General features: G+C 54.4%; 1 protein-coding gene across 2 annotated transcripts in view; it reads left to right on the top strand.

Annotated features, from left to right (window-relative positions):
• PDGFRB (platelet derived growth factor receptor beta) overlaps nucleotides 1-20,367 on the top strand; it is a 37,834-nt gene extending 17,467 nt beyond the window's left edge. Inside the window, exons 3-23 of one of the 2 annotated variants that reach the window (XM_086412430.1) lie at nucleotides 87-410; nucleotides 935-1,201; nucleotides 1,916-2,043; nucleotides 2,159-2,330; nucleotides 2,917-3,109; nucleotides 3,783-3,898; nucleotides 5,240-5,363; nucleotides 5,797-6,008; nucleotides 8,308-8,402; nucleotides 9,319-9,451; nucleotides 9,990-10,094; nucleotides 10,433-10,543; nucleotides 11,560-11,719; nucleotides 12,737-12,897; nucleotides 13,432-13,550; nucleotides 13,788-13,910; nucleotides 14,672-14,783; nucleotides 15,204-15,303; nucleotides 15,840-15,945; nucleotides 16,807-17,039; nucleotides 18,337-20,367. In XM_086412430.1, coding sequence (XP_086268556.1) covers nucleotides 87-410; nucleotides 935-1,201; nucleotides 1,916-2,043; nucleotides 2,159-2,330; nucleotides 2,917-3,109; nucleotides 3,783-3,898; nucleotides 5,240-5,363; nucleotides 5,797-6,008; nucleotides 8,308-8,402; nucleotides 9,319-9,451; nucleotides 9,990-10,094; nucleotides 10,433-10,543; nucleotides 11,560-11,719; nucleotides 12,737-12,897; nucleotides 13,432-13,550; nucleotides 13,788-13,910; nucleotides 14,672-14,783; nucleotides 15,204-15,303; nucleotides 15,840-15,945; nucleotides 16,807-17,039; nucleotides 18,337-18,514 — 3,272 coding nt within the window. In that variant the 3' untranslated portion in view covers nucleotides 18,515-20,367. Of the gene's footprint in view, nucleotides 1-86; nucleotides 411-934; nucleotides 1,202-1,915; nucleotides 2,044-2,158; nucleotides 2,331-2,916; nucleotides 3,110-3,782; nucleotides 3,899-5,239; nucleotides 5,364-5,754; nucleotides 6,009-8,307; nucleotides 8,403-9,318; nucleotides 9,452-9,989; nucleotides 10,095-10,432; nucleotides 10,544-11,559; nucleotides 11,720-12,736; nucleotides 12,898-13,431; nucleotides 13,551-13,787; nucleotides 13,911-14,671; nucleotides 14,784-15,203; nucleotides 15,304-15,839; nucleotides 15,946-16,806; nucleotides 17,040-18,336 lie in introns of both variants that reach the window. The other variant, XM_086412429.1, reaches the window with a different exon arrangement.
• The last annotated feature ends 1,965 nt before the right edge of the window (nucleotides 20,368-22,332 follow it).

Here is a 22,332-nt window from a genome sequence, read left to right as displayed (position 1 = left end):
TTAGGGAGGTGTGTTCCTCAGGGTCAGCTATGGAAAGAGGTGCTATTGCTCTTGTGCCCTGACGTCTGATGCCTCCTCTCCCAAAGGCCGGGTGCTATTGCTGCCCCTGCTGTTTCTGCTGGGACCACAGGCCTCCTGGGGCCTGGCCATCATACCCCCGGGGCCAGAACTTGTCCTCAACCTCTCCAGCACCTTTGTTCTGACCTGCTCGGGCCCAGCTCCAGTGGTGTGGGAACGGATGTCCCAGAAACCCCCACAGGAAATGACCGAGACCCAGGATGGCACATTCTCCAGCGTGCTGACACTGGTCAACGTCACTGGACTAGACACAGGAGAATACTTCTGTGGCTACAAACGCTCCCATGGGCTGGAGGCCAGTGAGCGAAAACGGCTCTACATCTTTGTACCAGGTGAGGACCCCTGGCCAGTGCACTTCTCCTCTCCTGCCCTTCTCAGCTGCAGGCATCTGGGGGAAGCTCAGAGAGAGCTTTACTGAGATGGTGAAACATAGCCATCTCAGAAATGCAGATGAATCAGGGAATCCAGCCTGGCTCAGTCCAGGAGTATGTCCACTCCCACCCCTGGGTCTAGATATTCGTCTGCTGTCTGCCAGCCCACCCCATTCCTGGTTCCCAAGGATGCTGCATTCTCTGCTGGTTCCAATATGCACCCCCTTGGCCTCCACATCCCATCTTCCCATTTTCCAAGCTCCAGGTACCAGCTGTCCTTTAGCTTGTGACTTATCTTCTTTCTCAGGCTGATGCTGTCCATATCAAATGCTAAAGCTAGAAGGGACCCTGAGAGCATGCTTCTTCTGTAGAAGGTAGACTGAGGGGCAGAGAGGGAAGAGACTTGTTCAAGGTGACAGAGCAAATCAGGGAAGAGCCAGAAACCCAGCTCCTCTGACTCACATTCTTGGCCCTGCCTCTGGCAGATCCTTCTGTGGGCTTCCTCCCTGTCGACCCTGAGGAGCTATTCATCTTTCTCACGGAAATAACTGAGACCACAATTCCATGCCGAGTGACGGATCCGAGGCTGGTGGTGATGCTGCACGAGAAGAAGGTGGATGTCCCCCTGCCCATAGCCTATGACCCTCAGCGTGGCTTCTCTGGTACCTTTGAGGACAAGACCTACATCTGCAAAACCACCATCGGGGACAGGGAGGTGGATTCCGATGCCTACCATGTCTACAGCCTCCAGGGTGAGCCCCCTTTCTGGCCTGGTGCTCAGCCGAGGCAAGTATGACCCTCCACAGAGGGAAAGACCTTTTCAGATTATCAAGTGTGCAATTCCATTTTCACTGGATTCTCACTACAGCTATGGAAGGCAGGTGTGTTTCCCTATTTTACAGATGAGAAAACTGAGGCTCAGAAAGAGGATGAAGTATGCCGAAGGTCATGGGAAGCATTAGTGGTGGAGCTGGGCTGTATATACTGTGGTAGGCAAAGGCACAGGCTTTCAGCCAGTGGGATTTGAATCCCAGCTCTGCCACTTCCCATCTGAGTGACTTTGCACAAGACAAATAATCTCTCAGAGTCTGCTTCTTCCTCTGTAAAATAGGGATAATATAGACCATTTATCTAGGGGGATTATTATGAAGATTAAATAAAAGATGGCGAGTACCTGGTTGTGCTCAATAAGTTTCTTTTGTACTTAGGTGCCCAGAGAGTACTTTGATTTCAAAACATTCTAGAATGCCAGTTTCATGAGGACAGGAATTTTGCCTGTTGTATTTCCTGCTAAAGCCCTAGTGCCTAGAATAGTACTTGGCATATAGTAGGTATTTAATAAATATTTGTCAAAACAATGAATCTTCCACACACCAGTCATGCCCTCCTTCTGTGGACCCTGACCCCATCCCTAAGCTGATGTTGGTGGTGACTTCTTCAGCCCTAAGCCAATCTCTTTCCACCAGTGTCATCCATCAATGTCTCAGTGAATGCAGTGCAGACTGTGGTCCGCCAAGGGGAGAATATCACCATCATGTGCATTGTGACCGGGAATGAGGTGGTCAACTTCGAGTGGACATACCCACGCATGGAGGTAATGCCAGGCCACAGGTTAGAGGAAGGGTCAGGCAGGGATGGATATTTCAGCTTATAGCCTGACTTCCTGGACCTTTTCTAATGTGGGGGGCTTGCCCCAACTGTCTCTACAGAGTGGGCGCCTGGTGGAGCCAGTGACTGACTTCCTCTTTGAAATGCCCCACATACGTTCTATCCTGCACATCCCCAGTGCTGAGCTAGGAGACTCAGGGACCTACATCTGCAATGTATCAGAAAGCGTGAGCGACCATCGTGATGAAAAGGCTATCAATGTCACCGTGGTCGGTGAGTGCCTTGAGCTTAGCCCCAGCCTTCATTCTGAACTGGACCCAGACCTTGTCACAGCCCTGGGGTACTGTCAGCCATGTTCTAATCCAGCTCAAGCCTCAGTGCCAACCAAAGCCCCATTTCCAGGATCAACCCAACCAAAGCACAGTATCAGCTCCAAATCCAGTCCTAATCCCAACCTAGACTTCCCAGCTAGCCAGAACCCTAGCATCAACCCGATTTCTAAATCCCTACTGCCATTCCAGCCCCAGGCCGCCCCATCCCCAAATTGAAGCAGGCTATAACTCATCTCAGCCACAATCATGAGACAGAACACACCTAAAGAGCACTGCAACTGTAGTCCCAATCTTGAACCCTGCCCCCAAACCAATATCAGACTCAAATTTGGTTCCTGCTGCAGTCCATCCCAGTCCCAACCTAAATCCCCAGGCTCAGGTTCAGTTCCTAAAGCCTGAAGCCCGCCTCCAGTATGCTGGGCTCCTTGGGTGTACAGCTGATGCCCCGCCCCAGGAGCCCCGCCCCAAGGAGGTGCTGCCCCATTGGCTCAGGGCACAGCCCCACCCCAGACGGCTGCCCCTTGCAGAGAACGGCTATGTGCGCCTGCTGGGACAGCTGGACCCTGTACAATTCGCCGAGCTCCACCGCAGCCGGACACTGCAGGTGGTGTTTGAGGCCTACCCGCCACCCACTGTCATGTGGTTCAAAGACAACCGAACCCTGGGTGACTCCAGCGCCGGCGAGATCGTGCTGTCCACACGCAATGTGTCTGAGACTCGGTGAGCAGCCACCTGTCCACTCTATTATAGCTATTGTTCTCTGCAGCCGCCAGGCAGCCCACAGCCTTAAGACCTATCGAGGCCCATCTTTCCTGAGAACCTACTACGTGACAGGCACCCTGCCAGGCCACGTTGCCAGGCACTGGGGGCACTGCCTAGAATAGAACCAGACAGTTCCATCCTTCCTAGAGTTTCCTCTCTAGAAGGGAAAACAGATGCTGGTCAGATGACCACCCAGATGTTTAGTTGTCCTTGTGATGGGTGGAGCCAGCAGGAAGCAGCCCTGGAGAAAAAGACAGGATGGCTAGGGAAGAGGGCCAGGCAGGCCACTGCCACCTATGCAAGAATGTGGCCCTGAGGCCGACCTGAGGTGCTGTATGTTAGAATAAGGCAGTTCAGGCCTTTCTGAAAGGGATGAAATGCGGAGGAACAGACATAGTGCTTCCCCTTCACCATGCCCTCCACCCCAATCCTCCTAACCCTCCCTCTTGGCTCACTGGAGCTGCCTATGGGTGGGGATCCAAAAGTCCTGGCACGGCTACTGACAGCCATGTGACCTTGGCAATCCCCTTCTACTCCCTGGGCCTTGTTTTTCTTATCTTTACAAGAAAGGTGGGGGCTTGTAAGAGTTCTCCCAGCTCTGACAGCTGGTCCCCTGGCCTGTCCTCCTCAGGTATGTGTCAGAGCTGACACTGGTGCGGGTGAAGGTGGCTGAGGCTGGCTACTACACCATGCGGGCCTTCCATGAGGATGCTGAAGCCCAGCTCTCCTTCCAGCTGCAGGTCAATGGTGAGGAGCCTTCCCCCTGCTTTCCTTCCCCTGACCCTCCCACCTCTATTCTCTCTCCATTCCTACACTGGCCATCCACCCAGAGGAGGAGCAGAAGAGGGAGTCCAGGACTCAGAGGGCTGGATTCTAGACCAGGCTCCAACACTGACCACTGCTGTATGCACATCCCCTCTTTGGGCTTCAGTTTCCCCAGCTTTAAAAGAAAGTCATTGCACTAGACTGGTGTTTGCAAAACCCCAGGCATTCATGTCCCAGTGCCATGATGTTTCCTTCTCACACACCACTTACACTATACTACTAATTAGATATTTATTGAGCAGCTACACTATGCCAGTCCATTCAAGGTTCTTGAGGCCCTGCCATTGTATAGCTTGCATCTTAGTGGGAGGAAGAAAAACATTCAGTAGTGGGGGAAAAACCCAGCAAGCCAGGTGCAAACAAGTGCTGTGAAAGAAAACAATAAAAGCTAGGTAAGGAGGATAGAGAGTCCTGCAGACTAGGGAGTGAGGAAAGCTACAGTTTCAATAGCATAATCAGGGTTGACTGCATGGAAATGACATTTGTGTGAAGACTTGGAGAAGGTGAGGGCATTAGCCAAGTGGCTATTTGGGAAAAGGGCACACCAGGCAGTATGAAGGCAACATTGAAAGGCTTGTGTGGCCAGAATAGAGTGAGAGATAAGCGGTGCAGATGAGGTCAGAGATGACCTTGAACGGTGGGAGATGAGATCAGAGCTGAGGTTGGCAGTTGGGGGCCCATGGGAGGATAGATAGTCTAGGCCCTCATGGACTACACTATGGAGTTTGGCTTTTACTGTGACTGAAATGAAAAGCCACTGCAGGGTTTTGAGCAGAGAAATGACACGATAATGACTTAATGTTTTGTGGACTAACTTCCTAAAAATAAATTTATTTTGACTGAAAATTGAACCTCTCCATTGTAGATGGAAAATCAGCATCACATGTCATAAATATAAAGCAACCACTAAAATAAACTCTGAGAAAACAACAACAAAAAAATGCTATTAAATCTTGGCTCCATGTTCTTGCTGGTCCAGGACTCTGATCCGAGGCTTGCCCTCTCTTTGTTAAAAGGGAAGATTAGAAAATCTTAGATGTTAAAGACAGACTAGCACCCTACAGGCATTGCCTTTGAAGTACCCAGAAGGGGAATCTGTCAGTTTTCACACGGTGAGTCCTGGTATTTAATGCTCACCTGCAGTCTGCAGTTCCCCTCCCCCTCCCCCAGGGGAGACTCTGGAACAAGCCTTCCCTGAGGGCCTTGCTCACTGACTGTCTATTCTGACCTCTCCACCTCTGTGCCTGCTCCCTTTACACGCAGTGCCTGTCCGTGTGCTGGAGCTGAGCGAGAGCCACCCTGCCAATGGGGAGCAGACAGTTCGTTGTCGCGGCCGGGGCATGCCCCAGCCACACCTCACCTGGTCTACCTGCAGTGACCTCAAAAGGTGAGCAGACCCCCAAGCCTCCGTTTCCCAAGGTACCCACAGCTAACTAGATGGACTCAGTGAAAGTCATCTAGTCTGGAACCTTCCTCTGGGAACACTGTTCCAGGCTAGAGCCATAGTCTAGAAGACGTGGCTTCTTGGAGATGCTCTGCATGACCTAAACTGTCGCTTTTCCTTACCTTGACCCTGAGGGTCAAACGAAGGGAGCGGATTTTGCAATCCGGGGTTCCCAATTCTAGGGTAGGAGCGCCCCTGCTGGTCAGTCGAGAGATCACATGAGGAACCCACTAAGGAGCAGGCAGTGGGAAAAAGAACTAGACAGGCCCGGCTTCCTTCCAGCACCACACAGTGGCGCTGCCTGCTTATGGCCTCAGTTTTCTCCCCCGCATAGGGTGGGAAGGGACTGGAAGTCGACCTGGCCGGTTCTCGGCAGGTGTCCGCGGGAGCTGCCGCCCACGCCGCTGGGGAACAGTTCCGAGGAGGAGAGCCAGCTAGAGACGAATGTGACGTACTGGGCGGAGGAGCAGGAGTTCGAGGTGGTGAGCACACTGCGCCTGCGCCATGTGGATCAGCCGCTGTCCGTGCGCTGCACGCTGCACAACCTGCTGGGCTACGACGTGCAGGAGGTCACCGTGGTGCCACATTGTGAGTCCTCTGTCCTCTGTGGCCCCTTGACGACCCCTCACCTCCACTTCCACCCTGCTATACTTGGGTCTGTGTCTGTATGCCCATGGCAGGCCAGAGTTGGCAGGGTCAGAGCACTCAGGAGCGCTGCGAGTGTATGTTCCTATGCGCTTACACAACAGCACAATATTGGCACACGTGTGTACATCCACGAGTGTACGTGTGTAAACCATGACTACGAACAACTGTATCTCCTTATGTATGTACATTGTATATATGTGTACTTGAGCATGCCTGATCCATGGACACGGGTGTAAACCCTCCAGGTGTAGATTTGTAAAGCAGGTAGTGAAGAATGTCTCATCCTCACATACATGCATAAAGCTTGAGCATGTGTCTGTAAGCATGCACACAAGCATATTTGTGGGTGTAAACCCAGTAAGTATATGTTTGTAAACCACATACATGAGCATCCCAATCCCTGGGCAGATATGTAAACCCACAAGTGTATGTCTGTAGGTGTGTATATGTGGTACACAATCCCCATATAAGTGGCAAACAGTGCATGTACAACCCCTGTGCAGCGTGCACATATGGCATAATGCATGTCTGTAAGCATGGAGATGCAGCACACCTTTCAGTGAAAGTGTGCAACCCAATCCCCCACATATATGCTTGCTGTGCCTTGCATGTCTGGTAGTAGGTACACATCCATGCATAATTCTCACCCATGTGAACAGTCACTATGGTGCCCAGATGCTTTTGCTACCTGCCAGTCCCAGTGCGTACATGGACCTGTATGCATAAACTTCATTTATGCACCCGTTTCCTCATCCAGTAAATAGTCACAGGGTCTCAGCTTCTCTCTGGAGAAAGCCCAGCCCTGCCTGTCCTCCTAGTGCCCATGGTCCAGAAAGAATGCAGACAAGGAACTAGGCAGCCTCACTGTGAGGGTCAGCTTCTGGGGGGAAAGCCTGGAGGGAGAAGGAGCTCCATCCCCATCTATGGGATTCAGAAAAGTATCCTGGTGAAATGAAGCTTTAGGCCAATAACTGAAAGATAATTAGGAGTTAGCCTAGTGAGGAATGGTGCTCCAGTCAGAGGGAATAGCCTGTTTAAAAGCCCAGAGGCAAAGTGAATTCAGAGCAATTAAAGAAATCAACGTGGTTGGAGAACAGAGTTAGTGTGTATTTAGGGGTTGGGGGAGGAGGTAAAGGGGAGGGGACTACAAGAGAAGCCAGAAGCCAGTGTGAGCAGAGCTATGAAGGTTGTACAAGGTGTTTTGGACATACTTACGCCGGCACTTAGGTAGGTATTTGGGCTTGTATAAGCAGATACTTCTTTACACAGACCTGCCTTCCCCTGCCCTGTGGTGGGATGGGTGGAGGTTTTAATGCCTTACCTCATCCATACTCCTACACACACATTCATATTCCTGAGCAAGTGGGCACCTACTGACCAACTCTGAGCAAGGCAGAAGTAAAGCTTTTGTGTGCCATCTGAGGGGGAAACTGTCATGGCTGGGTGAAGTCCTCTCTTTCTGCTCAAAGATAGCTCCCTAGAAGATGTAGGCTCCCTAGAGCTCTCTAGGGAGCAGAAAAGGGCCTGTGGGGGACAGGGGAGGAGGGAGGGAGTTCCCAAGGAACTTCATGGGTGGCCAGAGGGGCAGGACAAGGGTGATGAGGGTCTGGCTGAATGAGGAGGGAGTGGGAAGAAGTGGGTATGTGCAGCAAAGAGGCTGAGGCTTTGAGGGTAGAGGAGACTCAGAGCTTGGGGGGCCCAGAGTTGGCCCTGTATGGTTACCTGTTGCCTGGCCCCTTCCTCAGTCTGCTTTACGATTGCCATCACTGTGGGTGGGGGTGGGGGAGGGGAAACAGGCTCCTTTCTGGAGTCTGTATGCCTCGGGCTATGGGAGTTCAGTTATTGTATCCATTGGTGTCTGTCCTAGCTGTGACAAGCCCCATGAGGGCCTAGATTCAGAAGAAAGGTGAACCACAGCCCTGCTCTCAGGAGCTTGTATTCAATCTGGACCTGTGGCAGACAGGCCAGACTGATCCTGGAAAGAGCTGAGGGGATATGGAGGCCAGTGGTGATCCAGGGGGAGTTACTGTAGGGCAGGGAATATTTAGGGTGAGGCTGGAGGTGTGGCCCAGAAGGGAAAGGCTAAAGGTCTGACATCATAGGCCAAAGCGGGGATGGGGCTGGTTCCATTCTGGGCAGGACGGGCAGAGAGGTTTTTGTGGTACCAGAGGTAGAGTGCAGGGAGGGGAGCTGCCAAATGTCCTGTTTGTTCATAAGCATCTCTCATCTCTGCGTCCAGCCCTGCCCTTCAAGGTGGTGGTGATCTCGGCCATCCTGGCCTTGGTGGTCCTCACGATCATCTCCCTCATTATCCTCATCATGCTCTGGCAGAAGGTAAGCCCCGCCTTTGCCTAATGGGTTCAGAGTGGCACACCATTTTTTCGCATGGACCTCTGCCATCCTCTAGTGCTGCAGGATCTGGCCATGTCTGGGGCCCAGCATGGAGCTCAGGTGATAAAATGACGTAAAGTGATGCGGGGTGTCTGAGCTACCTCCAACCCCAGCTGCCTAGAGTCACACGGGCCTGGTCCAGACCATCTGGAGTGCTCTGACTCTGCAGTGCACCCCACTCCCCACCCAGCATCTTGCTCAGGCATCAGGTCTGTCCAGCCTAGCCACAGGGCCCGAGACCTTCAAAGTGGACTGCCTGGGTTCCAGCATTCTTCCAACTGTCACCCACACTCCTAGGATTCTACTGAAAGGCATTCTAATCCCGCTAATCTGTCATTTCGATGGTCTGTACTGTGGTTTCCCCATTCCATGATTCTTCCATAGGATTGCTGCACTCGATTCTGTCATTCTAAGATTCCAATCCTGTGATTCCAGCATCCTGTGATTTCAACATTCTAAGGTTATATCTTTCTGAGATTCCCACTGTGACTGACCCGGCATGGGGAGGGGCCATCCACATCCAGTAGAGTGTCCCTACCTCGTGTCACTTTCCAAGGCTACGTGCTCCTCTACTCGCATCTGAGGAGCAACTGGGGTTTGGGGAGAAGCTGGTGAGGAGGTTCTGATGAGCCTGCTGCTCAGCTGTCAGCTGCTTCTCTGCCACCTCCTCCTTATATCTGTTCCCATGGAGCCCATAAAGGCCTTGGCTCTATTGATAACTTGCTGTATGACTTCAGATCTACTCTATGACTTCAGATAATCTTTTCTGGGCTTCAGTTTTTCTTGCCTCATCTGTTTCATAAGGAGCTGGACCTAGTGGTCCCCCTCTGATGATCCATCCCTGATCTTGATCCTGCAGAAGCCACGCTATGAAATCCGATGGAAAGTGATCGAATCTGTGAGCTCTGATGGCCATGAGTACATCTATGTGGACCCTATGCAGCTGCCCTACGACTCCACCTGGGAGCTGCCACGGGACCAGCTTGTGCTTGGTCAGTCCAAGGAGGCCTCAATTGGCAGTCTGGGGACTTGAGGCTGGTGGGAACACTGTCTGACATCTGGGCCCAGCCTTGCCATGATTGGCTTGAGACCTAGGGCTGATGTCTTGCCTTCTCTGGCCCTCAGGCCCTACCCTCTGTACAATGTGGGGGTAAGATGATCCCCTTGAGACCCTCTAGCCTTTATGTTCTATGATCCAGAGATGCTGTGAGATGAAACCCCTTTGTGGAGAGAGAGGAAGTATTAATGAGTGCGAGGCCTGTGCTTAGTGCAGCTGGAGAGGCTGAGAGGGTACGGAGAACCTGTGCTCCCCTCTGGGGGAGAGGTTTTCCAGGGACTAAAGAGGGACCAGAAAGTAGGCAGGACTTAGGTGAGACCAGGAAGGACTGCAAAGCACTGTGATTTTAGGAGCCTTCATGGGAGAAACACCTTAAGTCCAGGGTAGCTTGAGGGATGTCTAACCTGGCCTCAGAAAGCATACATGTTGAGATTCTTCGTGGGTCAGCAGCTGAGAGATTATCTCTTTCCTAGGACGCACCCTGGGCTCTGGGGCCTTTGGGCAGGTGGTGGAGGCCACGGCTCACGGCCTGAGCCATTCTCAGGCTACCATGAAAGTGGCTGTGAAGATGCTGAAATGTGAGTCCTGGGACCCCGCCTCTCTCTCCCCTCACCCCCACCTCCCCCGCACATTCAGGCACTCCCAGAGCAGGCCTTGTGCTGATTCTCTGGGCACAGAAGTACAGGCATACCACAGCCAGCAGCACTCCCGATTCTACTTTGGGAAAGAGGCTTCCTCACCCTGCCCCCTCCTCCAGGAGCCTCCCCACCCACCCTTTTTCCTTCCTCCTGCCTGTGGGTCCTCACCACCCTTGACCACCTGGGTCTAACAGCACAGACTGGGGCAGAGGAGCCAGAATAGGCTCCAGGGAGGCCTCCGTGACTGGGCCAGGCCTGAGGTCCTCTCTCTCCCTCAGCCACAGCCCGCAGCAGTGAGAAGCAAGCCCTCATGTCGGAGCTGAAGATCATGAGTCACCTTGGGCCCCACCTGAACGTCGTCAACCTGCTGGGCGCCTGCACTAAAGGAGGTACAACCCACTGCCAGAGGATTCTGGGAAGTGCCAGTGGCCAAGGCCTGGCCCCTCCCTGCCCCCTCCTCAGTCCAAGGACAACAGGACACTCTCACTGGAGGGTCCGTGCCTACCCAGTCCAGTGCCCTCACTTCACAGAGCCAGATGTGTGTCAGATTAGCAAGTCACAAAATCACATCACCTCCAAGACCAAAGCACTCTTCAGGTTACCATTCCTAGCAGTTTCCAAATCAAGGAGTCCTCTGATGTTTAAAACTTGTCACAGTCGATTTTAAAAAGGGTAATAAGTAACAGCTCATGAGACACTGAAATGAGCCCTTTCTCTGGAGACCACCAACCGGCTTGCTCATTCAGAGCTGCTTTCACTCGGAACGTAGAATAAGTAAGGTCTCTCAGCTGAGTGTGTTTATTTGGAACTCTGATTACAAGTTAGGCTGCAAAAAAAAAAAAAAAAAGTTATCACTATTTGCAGCTGCTTGTTGTGAGATTTGGGATTTTCCTCAGTATTGTGCAACCAAAACAAAATACAGAAGTACACTGTGTGCGTAGACCAATTTTTGTCTGCAGTGGTCACACATTTCAAAATGTTTGATTCCACCAGTATCTTCAAACTGCCAAGTCAATGCACTGTGCTTGAATTTAAACAGTAACCTGGTAATAATCAGTTGCCTTGGTTTGCTTTATATCCTGGGCTCAAATTTCAGCTTCATCAACAACAGCTAACCCTGTGCTTGCAGTTTGCCAAGCACTGAGCTGAGCTAACCAAAGGCATTATCTCATGAATACTCATGAGATTCTTTGGGGTGGGCATTACTAGCCCCATTTGATAGATGAGGATAGTAAGGCTCAGGGAGACTGCCTTGCTCACAGCCAGGAAAATCCAGGTTTGCCTGGGGCCTGAGCCTGTCTGCTGTTCCACATGCAGCCTGTCGTTAGCCTCAGGGCTCTGACCGGAAGCCTGACCCCGCCCCACCCCCTGCCCTGGGACTGTCCCTGAGCCTGTCCTCCTGCAGGGCCCATCTACATCATTACCGAGTACTGCCGTTATGGCGACCTGGTGGACTACCTGCACCGCAACAAGCACACCTTCCTGCAGCGCTGCTCGGACAAGCGCCGCCCGCCCAGCGCCGAGCTCTACAGCAACGCCCTGCCTGTTGGGCTCCCTCTGCCTAGGTACCGCAGGGAGGCTGGGGCCTGAGTCGGTGGGGAGCCCTGAGGAGCACCTGCTCACCCCTCCTTGTCCAGGACAGGAAGTTGAGGCCAGGGTGGGCAGAGCTGCTCCTAGAGCCAGCCTGCAGCCTGGCCCCCTCGGCCACCCTAGAGGTGGGCATGACAATAACAGTGGTGATGATGGTAGCTGCCACCTGCTGATTGTAGGAGGTGTGGCAGGCCCTGCACTGAGCACTCCGCGGATGTGACCCCCTTCGACCTCTCACCAAACACACATCATTGTCTCTCCATCAATGGGGAGCACCTGGGGTCCTCCTGATCCAGGTTGACCCTCACTGTAGCGCTCTCCACTCTACTCCTCCCTTGCTGCAGCCTTCCCCCTCCTCCACACAGCAGTCTCTCCAGTGCCTCCAGGGTAGCTATCCTCTTTCTTCTTCTTGTCCAAAAATAACATTTCTTTTCTCTCTTGCTGATTGCAAAAGCAATACTTGTCTATTTCAGAGGCAAGAGTCAGTTAAGAATAGCATTAAAAGACGTTAAAATTCATCCATGTTCTCTTCAACATTTTGATTGGTTTCCTTCCAGTCTTTTCTCTCCCCCTAGAGACACATGTGTACTTGGTCCCACAGCTCTCTGGAGAGCTGATGCCGCGGGCAGAGGCATTAAGGTGATTCACTGCCCACTTGCAGGGCCTCATGGCTGGACAGTGTCCTTCCTGTGACCCTTTCTTTGGGTACTGGAATTGCCCTAGGCATGAGTTCTCTGAGGACACAACCTAGGTCTTATCATCATCTTGGCAGCCCCAGTGCCCAGCTCAGGATGGGTCTGAGGTTGGCTGGAAGGGCTCACTACATGGTCGTTCGTATTGTGACAGATTGTGAGTAGAGGATGCTTGAGTGAGGGAGAGAAGAAACGCATAAGTGACGGGGCCTTTCTGGCCCCAGTGGTGAGCAGAGGGGCAGGAGGGGGATGAGCGGGGAGAGCCTGTGCTACTGCCTTGTGATGCTCCTCTGCCCCCAGCCACGTGTCACTGCCTGGGGAGAGCGATGGTGGCTACATGGACATGAGCAAGGACGAGTCGGTGGACTATGTGCCCATGCTGGACATGAAAGGAGATGTCAAATACGCAGACATCGAGTCCTCGAACTACATGGCTCCTTATGATAACTACGTCCCCTCTGGTGGGTGCACGCAGGGTCCTCACACCAGTGTTGTCATGCATTCTTTCCAAACCCTTTCCTCCACCCAGTCTGGCAACAACCCTGCCAGGAAGGTGGCCCTGTGCCCATTTCATAGATGCAGAAACTGAGGCCTGCCACCTGCCCAAAGCTGCTGTGTGGTGGAACCCCAATATCAACCCCTGTTTTTGGGTCAAGAAATGTGCACACAGCCTTCAGGGAGGAGAGGAGCTTGGGTTGGAGGGGATGCCTGACCTGCTGGGGCCTCAGGAAAGAGTGATCTGCTCAGAGCAGACCCCAGGCTGACTAGTGCCCTGAGGAGCAGGCAGGCCAGGCTGAGTAAAAGTGGCCCAGGGCTAATGCCAAAAGTTTTTTCTGGAAGTCGGAAAATTTAAGAGATATTTGGAAATTGTTTTCCTTTTGGGGAAGCCTTAGAGGATCAGGAGACTCCTCTCTGGGCCATCCAGCCTCTACGAGCCAGAGGCCAGGGTTCTGTGGCCCTGGGGAGACTCAAGATGTCCTTCTGCTCTTCTCTAGCTCCTGAGAGGACTTGCCGGGTGACTTTGATCAACGAGTCCCCAGTGCTTAGCTACACGGATCTTGTGGGCTTCAGCTACCAGGTGGCCAATGGCATGGAGTTCCTGGCGTCCAAGAATGTATGTGTAGTCACAGTGAGCAGAGTGGGGTCCTGGGGAGGGGGGTCCCCCGACCAGCCAGGGTCCTCCAAGTATGTGACCCATACAGCATCCCTCTGGTGGCTGAGGATGGCCAATGCCCTCACACCTGGTGGCCCCTCACACCTGACCAGCCATGTATTTTTTATAAAGCCCTCGACCTAGAGAGCCTTTCCCCACAATTGCCCCACAGTCTCAGCTCCCATCCCCTGTCCCCAGTGTGTCCACCGAGACCTGGCAGCCAGGAACGTGCTCATCTGTGAGGGCAAGCTGGTCAAGATCTGCGACTTTGGCCTGGCTCGTGACATCATGCGGGACTCAAACTACATCTCCAAGGGCAGCGTGAGTGCCTTCACCGTCATCATGGTTCATGTGGCTTTGACTCATGGGAAATCAGGACAGAGTCCTCGTGAACTCTGCCTGCCTGGCCCTGTGTGTAGGGACAGGAAGGGGAGCCACCAACTGTGCATGGGGAGGGGATGGGGGTGAGATGCCCAGGCCTGGGGGGTGGGCCAAGGGCTCAGATTTGCTGGGCATGGCAGGGGCCAAGGGGCCAGCTATAAAGCTGGAATGGATAGGGAGCAGGCCAAATGCGCTTCTCAGCAGTGATGGTAGGCAGAGGAAGAAGCCCAGATGAGTGAGTGGCAGGTGGTACTCGGATAAAAGGTGACCATCCTGCCTCGCACTCATGTCCCCACTTTCCACACAGGGACAGAACTGGAGGGACACTAGGCTCCAGAGATGGAAGGCAGCTAGGATGAGAGCTGGGGGACACCTGAGCACATCCCTGCCTCCGCCCACAGGGGCCTCTACTGCGGTCAGGAAAGGGATCCTGCTCCCCGAGGAGTCTCAGACCCTGGGGCTCTTCCTCACAGACAGGGGTTGCCGTGTCCCCAGCCTGTGAGAAGAGAAACTCAGCCTCCTGATCCTCTGACTAACCAGCATTGGGATGGGTGTGGGAACCGTGTATCGGCAGTGATGGGCCTTGGGGGCCAGGAAGTGAGAAACAGCTGAGGTGGGGACCGCCGGGCCTCCTCCTGCCCCCCAGGTGCAGAGTGGGGCTCAGCCCCTCCTCTCACTCAGCAGCCTCTGCCCTCCCACAGACCTTCCTGCCTCTGAAGTGGATGGCCCCCGAGAGCATCTTCAACAGCCTCTACACTACCCTGAGCGACGTGTGGTCCTTCGGCATCTTGCTCTGGGAGATCTTCACGCTGGGTATGCTTCCTTCATCCTCCAGTGCTCACCCGCACACAGCACAGCGTCCACCCTGAGCGCCCACACCTCCATCCTAGGGGGGTGGTGGGACAAGGTTCAGAAGCTCTGCTCTGTTCTTGTTACTGTGTGACCTCGGCAAAGTGTCTTGCCGTCTGGATCTCCTTACCTCTGCATCTCAGTATAGATGGACTTGGACAGTGACGTCAAGAAGCCTGGCTCTGGTGTTCTCTGGTTCTGATTCCGGGGAGGGATTCAGTCTGTGTCCAGAGCCTGTGAAGGAGCCCACATTTCCCAGTGCCAAAGCCAAGATACCCTCACCAGTGCCTGGGCTGGTGTGCCTCTCCCTGTCCTGTAGGAGAGGATTCCTGCTGCTTTCCCAGCACCCCTGAGCCTGTGTCTCTTGTCTCTGCTCCCTAACAGGTGGCACCCCATACCCAGAGCTGCCCATGAACGAGCAGTTCTACAACGCCATCAAGAGGGGCTACCGCATGGCCCAGCCTGCCCACGCCTCTGACGAGATGTGAGTGGAGCATCTGGGAAGATATTTGGGGGTGCAGATAATACATATCCAACTTTACCAGCTTAAGATAAAAATAGATTAGTTCAGAGATGTAGAAAAATTAGGTTTAGCCGGATCCCATTGTTCACAGACATTAGCCACAGCCTCTTGTTCTACCCTGGGACTCTGTTCTCCTTCATGTTAACCTTACTTTCAGGCTGGCACCATCCAAATGGCTTCAGCCTGGCTGCTTTCACCATAGTTCCAGCAAAAGGCCCAGAGGTGGCTGTCAAGGGCTCTGCTAGGGTCACAGGCCCATCCAGAACCAGCCACTGGGCTGAGGGGATGAACCCCTACTGGCCAGACCCAGTCATGTGCTCACCATGCGGCCAACCCCATGGAAGCACTGAACTGAAGGTGAAGGAGGGGCTTCTCAAGGGAACATGCCGGAGCAGTAAAGGGGAGACCCTCCCCACCTCCCCTCCCACCTCTTTTTATTTATTCCTCACTTTGTCCTGGGAGGTGGCAGGCCCTGACCCCTCTGCCCCTTTCCTCAGCTACGAGATCATGCAGAAGTGCTGGGAAGAGAAGTTCGAGATCCGGCCCCCCTTCTCTCAGCTGGTGCTGCTTCTCGAGAGACTGCTGGGTGAGGGCTACAAAAAGGTACGCTGAGGCAGGGTGGGGGTGGGGACTGGAGAGCACCAGTGCAGAAATAGACACAGGGTACAAGGCTCACTGTGACACACTGGTGTTTGGGGACAATCCTTTCCCCTCTCTGGCCCTGTTTCCCTATTGGTGCTAATAAGGGATGTGAGTGTAGTTTATTTTAGCAGTACAGAATTTCTTAAAGTGAAATCCTACTTGGAAGCTGATTAATTTAAACTGAAGGCAGGGAGCCTATTGCCCCCTCATCCTGCATCCTTCCACTTGCCTTTGCAACCAGACCAAACCCTGGGCCTCCGTCCCAAGTCTGAACAACCCCAGGCGCAATGGCTACTAAGGGCCTGACTGCCTAGACCCTGTGGCAGGCTCGTACACGGCAGATGTTGCCAGCGGGGCATTAAAACCGTCCCCTGCCCCACCGCAAAGCTAGTGCAAGGGGGATGCATGTATCCTTTGTCTAGACACAGCCCTTTCCCTCAGTCCATTCCTCAGCCCACTCCCAGCCACATCAGGTTATGGGTCCAGGACCAGTAGTGAGGGAAACAGGCCCCAGCGAAGGAGATCATGGCAGGCAGAGAGCCCACGCCTGTCTCCCCTGAAGCAGGGGAGAGTTAGGGTCACGGGTGCTGGTCTGAGTACTGACCCCTCCCCAGGTGACCCTCAGCTCACCTTGTCTGGTAGAAGGCCAGGGAGGAGGGTAACTTAGTGGCTTTGGGCAATTCTCCTTCCTCTCGGAGCACCAGGGACCTTATTTACATAATGCTGGAAGGGCTAGCTCAGAATCTACCTGTTAGATGATCCCTGAAGTCATTTCTGGTCTGACCCTCCCTCTGTCTTGGATTCTTCCTGCCCGCTGAGCAGAAGTACCAGCAGGTGGATGAGGAGTTTCTGAGGAGCGACCACCCAGCCATCCTTCGGTCCCAAGCCCGCTTGCCTGGCTTCAATGGCCTCCGATCTCCTCTGGACTCCAGCTCCGTCCTCTATACTGCTGTGCAGCCCAACGAGGGGGACAATGACTACATCATCCCCCTGCCTGACCCCAAACCTGAGGTTGCTGATGAGGGCCCACTGGAGGGTTCCCCCAGCCTTGCCAGGTAGCTATTCCTACCTGCAGCCCAAAGCAGTAGTGTACATAGTGTGTGTGTGCACACGTGCGTGTGTGTCTTTGTATGTGTGTGTGTCAGTCTGTATCTTCATGCCATCAGACTTGGCTTAGAAGTGAGTTACCTCAGCTGAGTACTTATTCCTGCCAATGAGTAGAAAAAAGAATGGAACTCATTTGACCCTTGATGACCTCAGGTGGAAATGGCAGGCTGGTAAGAGAAAGAATGGCCTGGGACATATATGCAAAGTATCTGTTTCCTTTAAAGGAACCCCCACAGCCATCTACTCTGTCCCCTCTCTCGGCTGTGACTTAGCCCTAAGGAGGGAAAAGGAAAATCTAATTTGCATCCCTAGCACCACATGTATTACTCTGTGGTCATCCCCAAGCCTGTGATCTGGCCTTCAGCACCGTGCCCTGAGGACCCCAGGGAGCATGGAACCGGGAGGCAGAGGTGTCTACAGAAGTTCAGGCCAAAATTCACACTGGGGAGAAGATTCATGCTTTTCTTTGGCCTTGGGATGTGAAGTTACAGCACGAGGGGAGGGTTTTGGAGGAAGGCCAGCTATCGCCTGGACTAGATGTTCTGCATGTGGCCAGACCTACACCCAAAACAAGATCCACCCTGTGGCGAAATGGCTGGGGCTGCAAACTGGGTTCCAGCTGTATTTCTGCCACTCGCTGCAGTGAGACCCGGCCAGGTCCCTTTGCTGTGAGCCCATCTCTGTACATGCACTAGGAGCCCACACGGGACTTAGAAGTCCCTCCCCACCCTGTTTGAGAAGCTAATATTCCAAGGCTCCAAGCAGCCAGTGTACAGAGGAGTTCAGCTGAGTTCAGACAGCTTGGGGTGTGAATGCTGGGGCTGCTCTGAGCCTTCAGACCAGCTGCTTCTCCTCTCTGAACCTCAGTTGCTTCGTCTGCAAAATGAAAACAGTCAGAGTACTTCAATTTGGAGGTTGTTATAGGGATTGAATGAGGTCATTATGCGTTCAGGCATGTGGGAGATGGAGACTGATGAGTGAGCAATGGACTCTGGAGTCAACTAGATCTGCTCTAAGTCCCCATCCTATACTTAGCCACTGTGCGATGCAGGGCAGTGACATAACCTCTCTGAGCTGCACTTTCCTCACGACGCGTGCCTCATGTAATCTCTACAAGGATTTTAGTGAGCTAAAGTGTGTAAGGCACATGCAGCCAGCTCAGGTAGATAGAGGGCTCTATCTTAATGCTGTTCTTTCACTGAGGTTCCCTCCAGCCTCTCACTCACTTGCCCTCCCCGCCTCTAGCTCCACCCTGAATGAAGTCAACACCTCCTCCACCATCTCCTGTGACAGCCCTCTGGAACCCCAAGAGGAGCCAGAGCCAGAGCCGCAGCCTGCCTCCCAGGTGGAGCCAGAGCCCAAGTGGCCGCCGGATTCCAGCTGCCCCGGGCCTCGGGCCGAGGCGGAGGACAGCTTCCTGTAGGGGCTGGCCCCCACCCTGCCCTGCCCTACCCGAAGCTCCCCTCTACCTCCCAGCACCCTGCACCGCCTGGCCGGGCCTGGCCTCCCATCAGCCAGGCTGCTCCCGTCGGCTGTCCCTTTCCGGAAGGCTTCTGCCCTTGGCACATCATACCCAACCCCTCGGCCTGGCTTAGGAGGCAAGAGAGCTGGAGGAGCCGTGACCAGTCCTCTGCCTCTGGAGCACCCCTGTGACTCTGAGCCAGGGCTCTCCCAGGGGACTCAGTTTCCCCATCTGTAAGATGGGAATGATGGGCTTGGCAACCCATAGTCTGGGATTCTTACCCTGCCTGACAGATGTGGAGGATGGAACCCTCAAGTTTCGTGAAGTGGTGGATTAACTCTTCTGTTCAGCCAGCTGCCGCTCAAGGAGCTGCAGCTCTCTCCTTGCACTTTTTTCTCCAAGAGCTGGGAAAGGGACCCTAGCATCTCCAGCTCCTGGCCGAGCTAGGGCCTGGCCTTGGACAATGTTGCCTCATCCAGAAGCCGCCTGCCCTCAGTGCCAGTCTTTGCTTTCCCAGGCCCAAGCTGGTCTGGGGCCTTCTGTGCTTAATTAATGCTGGGGCTGAGCCAAGTACAGGATACCCTGGCCTGTAGCCCCAGGCCCAGGCACTTGGGGTGCACATCCCCATAATATGCCGTGTCCATGTCTTCCTGGCCCCATGGGTCCAGGGATCCTCTTTCTTATCACTGCCAGTCTTACTCCACTCACCAGAGTCTCCAGGGCCAGATGAGCCCCCCATCTCTGATGCGTGTGTTGACATGCTTGCAACAGGTGCCTGCATGTGTGGACCAGTATGGCATTGGACCTGCTAAGAGAACTTGGAGAATTCCTTCACCCTCTCTGGGGCTGTTTTCCTTGTTGAAAAATGAGCAATTGGACTCACTGACTTCTGGTACCCTGCCAGCACTAACATTCTAGAGTATTCCAGGGGTTGTACACTTGCCCAGATGAAGCAAAGATAAACACTCCACACCTCTATCCTGGGATCAGCTGGGACCTGGGGAGGCTCCAATCACACATCACACACTTCCGGGCATTCAGGAACTGGGCCCCTTCCCCAGGCCCCCGGCAGGTCCCCAAAGGCCAGCTGCCCAGGCCTTGGCTCTGAGTGATAGCCAGTGTCCTGGAAAACCCCCAGAAGGGACGGGGGGAGACCATGGGATCCCTTTCAGCACCCACATGGCCTCTGGCTGGAGCTGTCCTGGGCAAAGGAAGCAGGCAGCAAATCGAAGCGCCTGGCGCAGCCCGCCACTCCAGCACCTGCTGTCCAGGGCTGTGCCGCAGACCTGACGGGCAGTAAGAGGACAAGACGCCTTGGAGGGGGGACCCGAGGAGGGGCTGCAAGACGTGGGTAATTGGGGGTTGCCTTCCCACCTTCCAGCTGCCCCAGTCTGAGGAAGGAACTGTGGGAGATGGCTTTGTCTGCCCAGGGGTGCTCACCTCATGCCTCTGTTAGCCCAGTGGGCAGTGGTGGGGCCTGGGGAGTGAGGGCTGTGGCCAGGACCACTGGCAGGGGAATGGCTGGATGGGGTGGGGGTGGGTGGGTGAGGGAAGGTCAACGACTCTGGGAACCAGCCCCCTGTGTTGGTTGGCACCTCCCTGCCCTGGGACCCCTAAAGCCTGGTCAAGGGGAGGGTTGGGTTCTCACTACGGTACCAAAGATGTAATCACCTAGGTTTACAAGTATTTTTAGGACTCACGTTAACACACATTTATATGACAGAAGTGCTATTTTGTACGCCATCAAATTTTCCTCTCTGTGTACTTTTTTAAGAGAAAGATTTTAATATTAAACCTGGTGCTTCTCACTCACAGACTTCGTGATGTCCCGCAGGTGTGGGTCCCTGGGCCCGGGAGGTGGCAGGAGTGGGTGGGGCAGCCGGGCTCACACAGCCGTAGGATCTCCACGTGACCCCTCAGCTCAAGTCCACTCCCATTTGTGAGGTGGGGTTTTTCACACTCCCCACCCCCCGCCCCACCGCTCTTCCCTGGTAGTTGGGGGACCTGGACCTCAGGCTTTGGTTTTCCAAGTTGTGGAAGAAGAAGGCTCTTCTGGCGCCGTAGTGCTTGGTTCTGGGTGGGGGCCCTGAGCCCCACTGCCACCCCCGCACTGCCCCGCCATGTGCTTTGGCTTTGGCCATTAAGCCAGCCACCCTCCCTGCAACCTGTGACCCAGTTCCAAGCTGGTGTGGCTCATAAGAGGCATTCGCTACAGCCCAGATCCCAGGCCCTGGTGACCTGTGGTCGGGTCTCAGGTACGGGCAGGGAGACAGACAGTGTGCCCGAGGGAGCAGAAAGGAGGAAGGAGAGAGAAGAAGAAGTAAGGAAGATGTGGGTGAGTGTGGCCACAGCACGGCCAGGGGAGGGAAGCAGGGGCCTAGCTGTGGCTCTGAGAGCAGAGTCTGCCAGGCTGGGAGAGGGGTGCAGACTCATCCCTCATGGCTGTGGCAGCTTAGTGGTGTGTGGGGCTGTCATGAGCCAGGCATCTTGGTGTCCACTGGCCAGCTCAATACTGGTTGTAGGCTCTACTTGACAGCCCAGGGAGACCCGGCAGCAGAATGGGGCCAGGGCAATAGAGCTGCCGGGGCAGAGGGCAGAGTACACAGGTCCTGGCCCTCCTGCCTGGGTCCTTTGGGACGGGTCACCTGAGGGGGCAGCAGGGTTCTGCCTGAGACCCGTCACACCTCACTGTGTGACCTCGGCCATTCCTTGCTCTGTCTGAGCTGGGGATGGGGCATCCCAGTTTCCTTCTGGAGACTAGCACCTCCTTTCAGAACCACAGGCCTCCCTGGACTGCCTCCAGGAGTCTGGGGCCGTGGCTGCCAGTGGGGAGAGGAACAGAGACGTGGGGCAGCTCTGACTCATGGGCCCAGCCGCCAACTCAGGGGCAGCTGAGCCACCCCCAGGGAAACCCCCCTGCCCCACCTCCCCTGCTGCAGGGCCTGGGGGTCCTGGCCTTGGCGCCCATGATCCCATCTCCCCTGGCTGTGGTAGGAGATGAGTAAGCCACACCCGGATCTGCCCTGTAAAGAGAATAAACAGCCACATTCCAGATGGGAATTATCCTTGTCTTTGGGAAAGCCTCTATCTGGAGGTCAGGGGACCTCGGCCCCTTCACCTCAGGCCTGCTCCTTATGGGGTCTTGGGTGGGTTAGCCCAGAAGTAGATGGAGCTAAGACACCACAGAGAGAGGCGAGGAGGACACAGTGCTGGTGCCACTTGCTGAAGCATTCCTCTGTGCCAGGGATGTCCTGTTGCTGCACACATCTTCCCGTTTGCCTTCACATCCCCCCATGAACTTAGGGCTGCTCCTGTCCCCGTATTACAAAGGGGATACCAGTTCAGGAGAGGTTGTGGTGACCTGCCTATGGTTGTCAGGTTGGTACAGCAGGGAGGTGATGGGTGCCTGGGCCTGGCTGAAATCTGGGTCAGCTCTCAGGGGGGCGAAGGGAAGCCTGGGTCCCAGCCCCTGTCTCCTGACTCCAGACCTCTGGGGCTGTGGGTCCCCAAGAGAAAGTGCTGGGGGGAAGGAAGGAGCTAAGAGACTCTGAGGGCTAGGTGGATGTAATAAACAAGCATCTGATGGGCTGGGAGCCCACACACCCCTGTGCAGAGGGGATGTGGGAGCTGGAGGATGGGGAAACTGTAGCTCCTGTGGCTCTCCCATCCCCACCACTCAGACGGGCCCATGGGAACTGGTGAGCTGGAATTTTCCTCCCAGACGATGAGCCACTTGACTATACAATTCTTCCGCCACCCTATTCACAGCCAGGGTCCTT

This window comes from Bos grunniens, chromosome 7 (genome assembly GCF_055505025.1).
Source record: "Bos grunniens cultivar Pamir isolate PY7600 chromosome 7, Bosgru_T2T1.0, whole genome shotgun sequence".
Lineage (NCBI taxonomy): Eukaryota > Metazoa > Chordata > Mammalia > Artiodactyla > Bovidae > Bos > Bos grunniens.
This window is presented reverse-complemented; position numbering and strand designations above follow the sequence as displayed.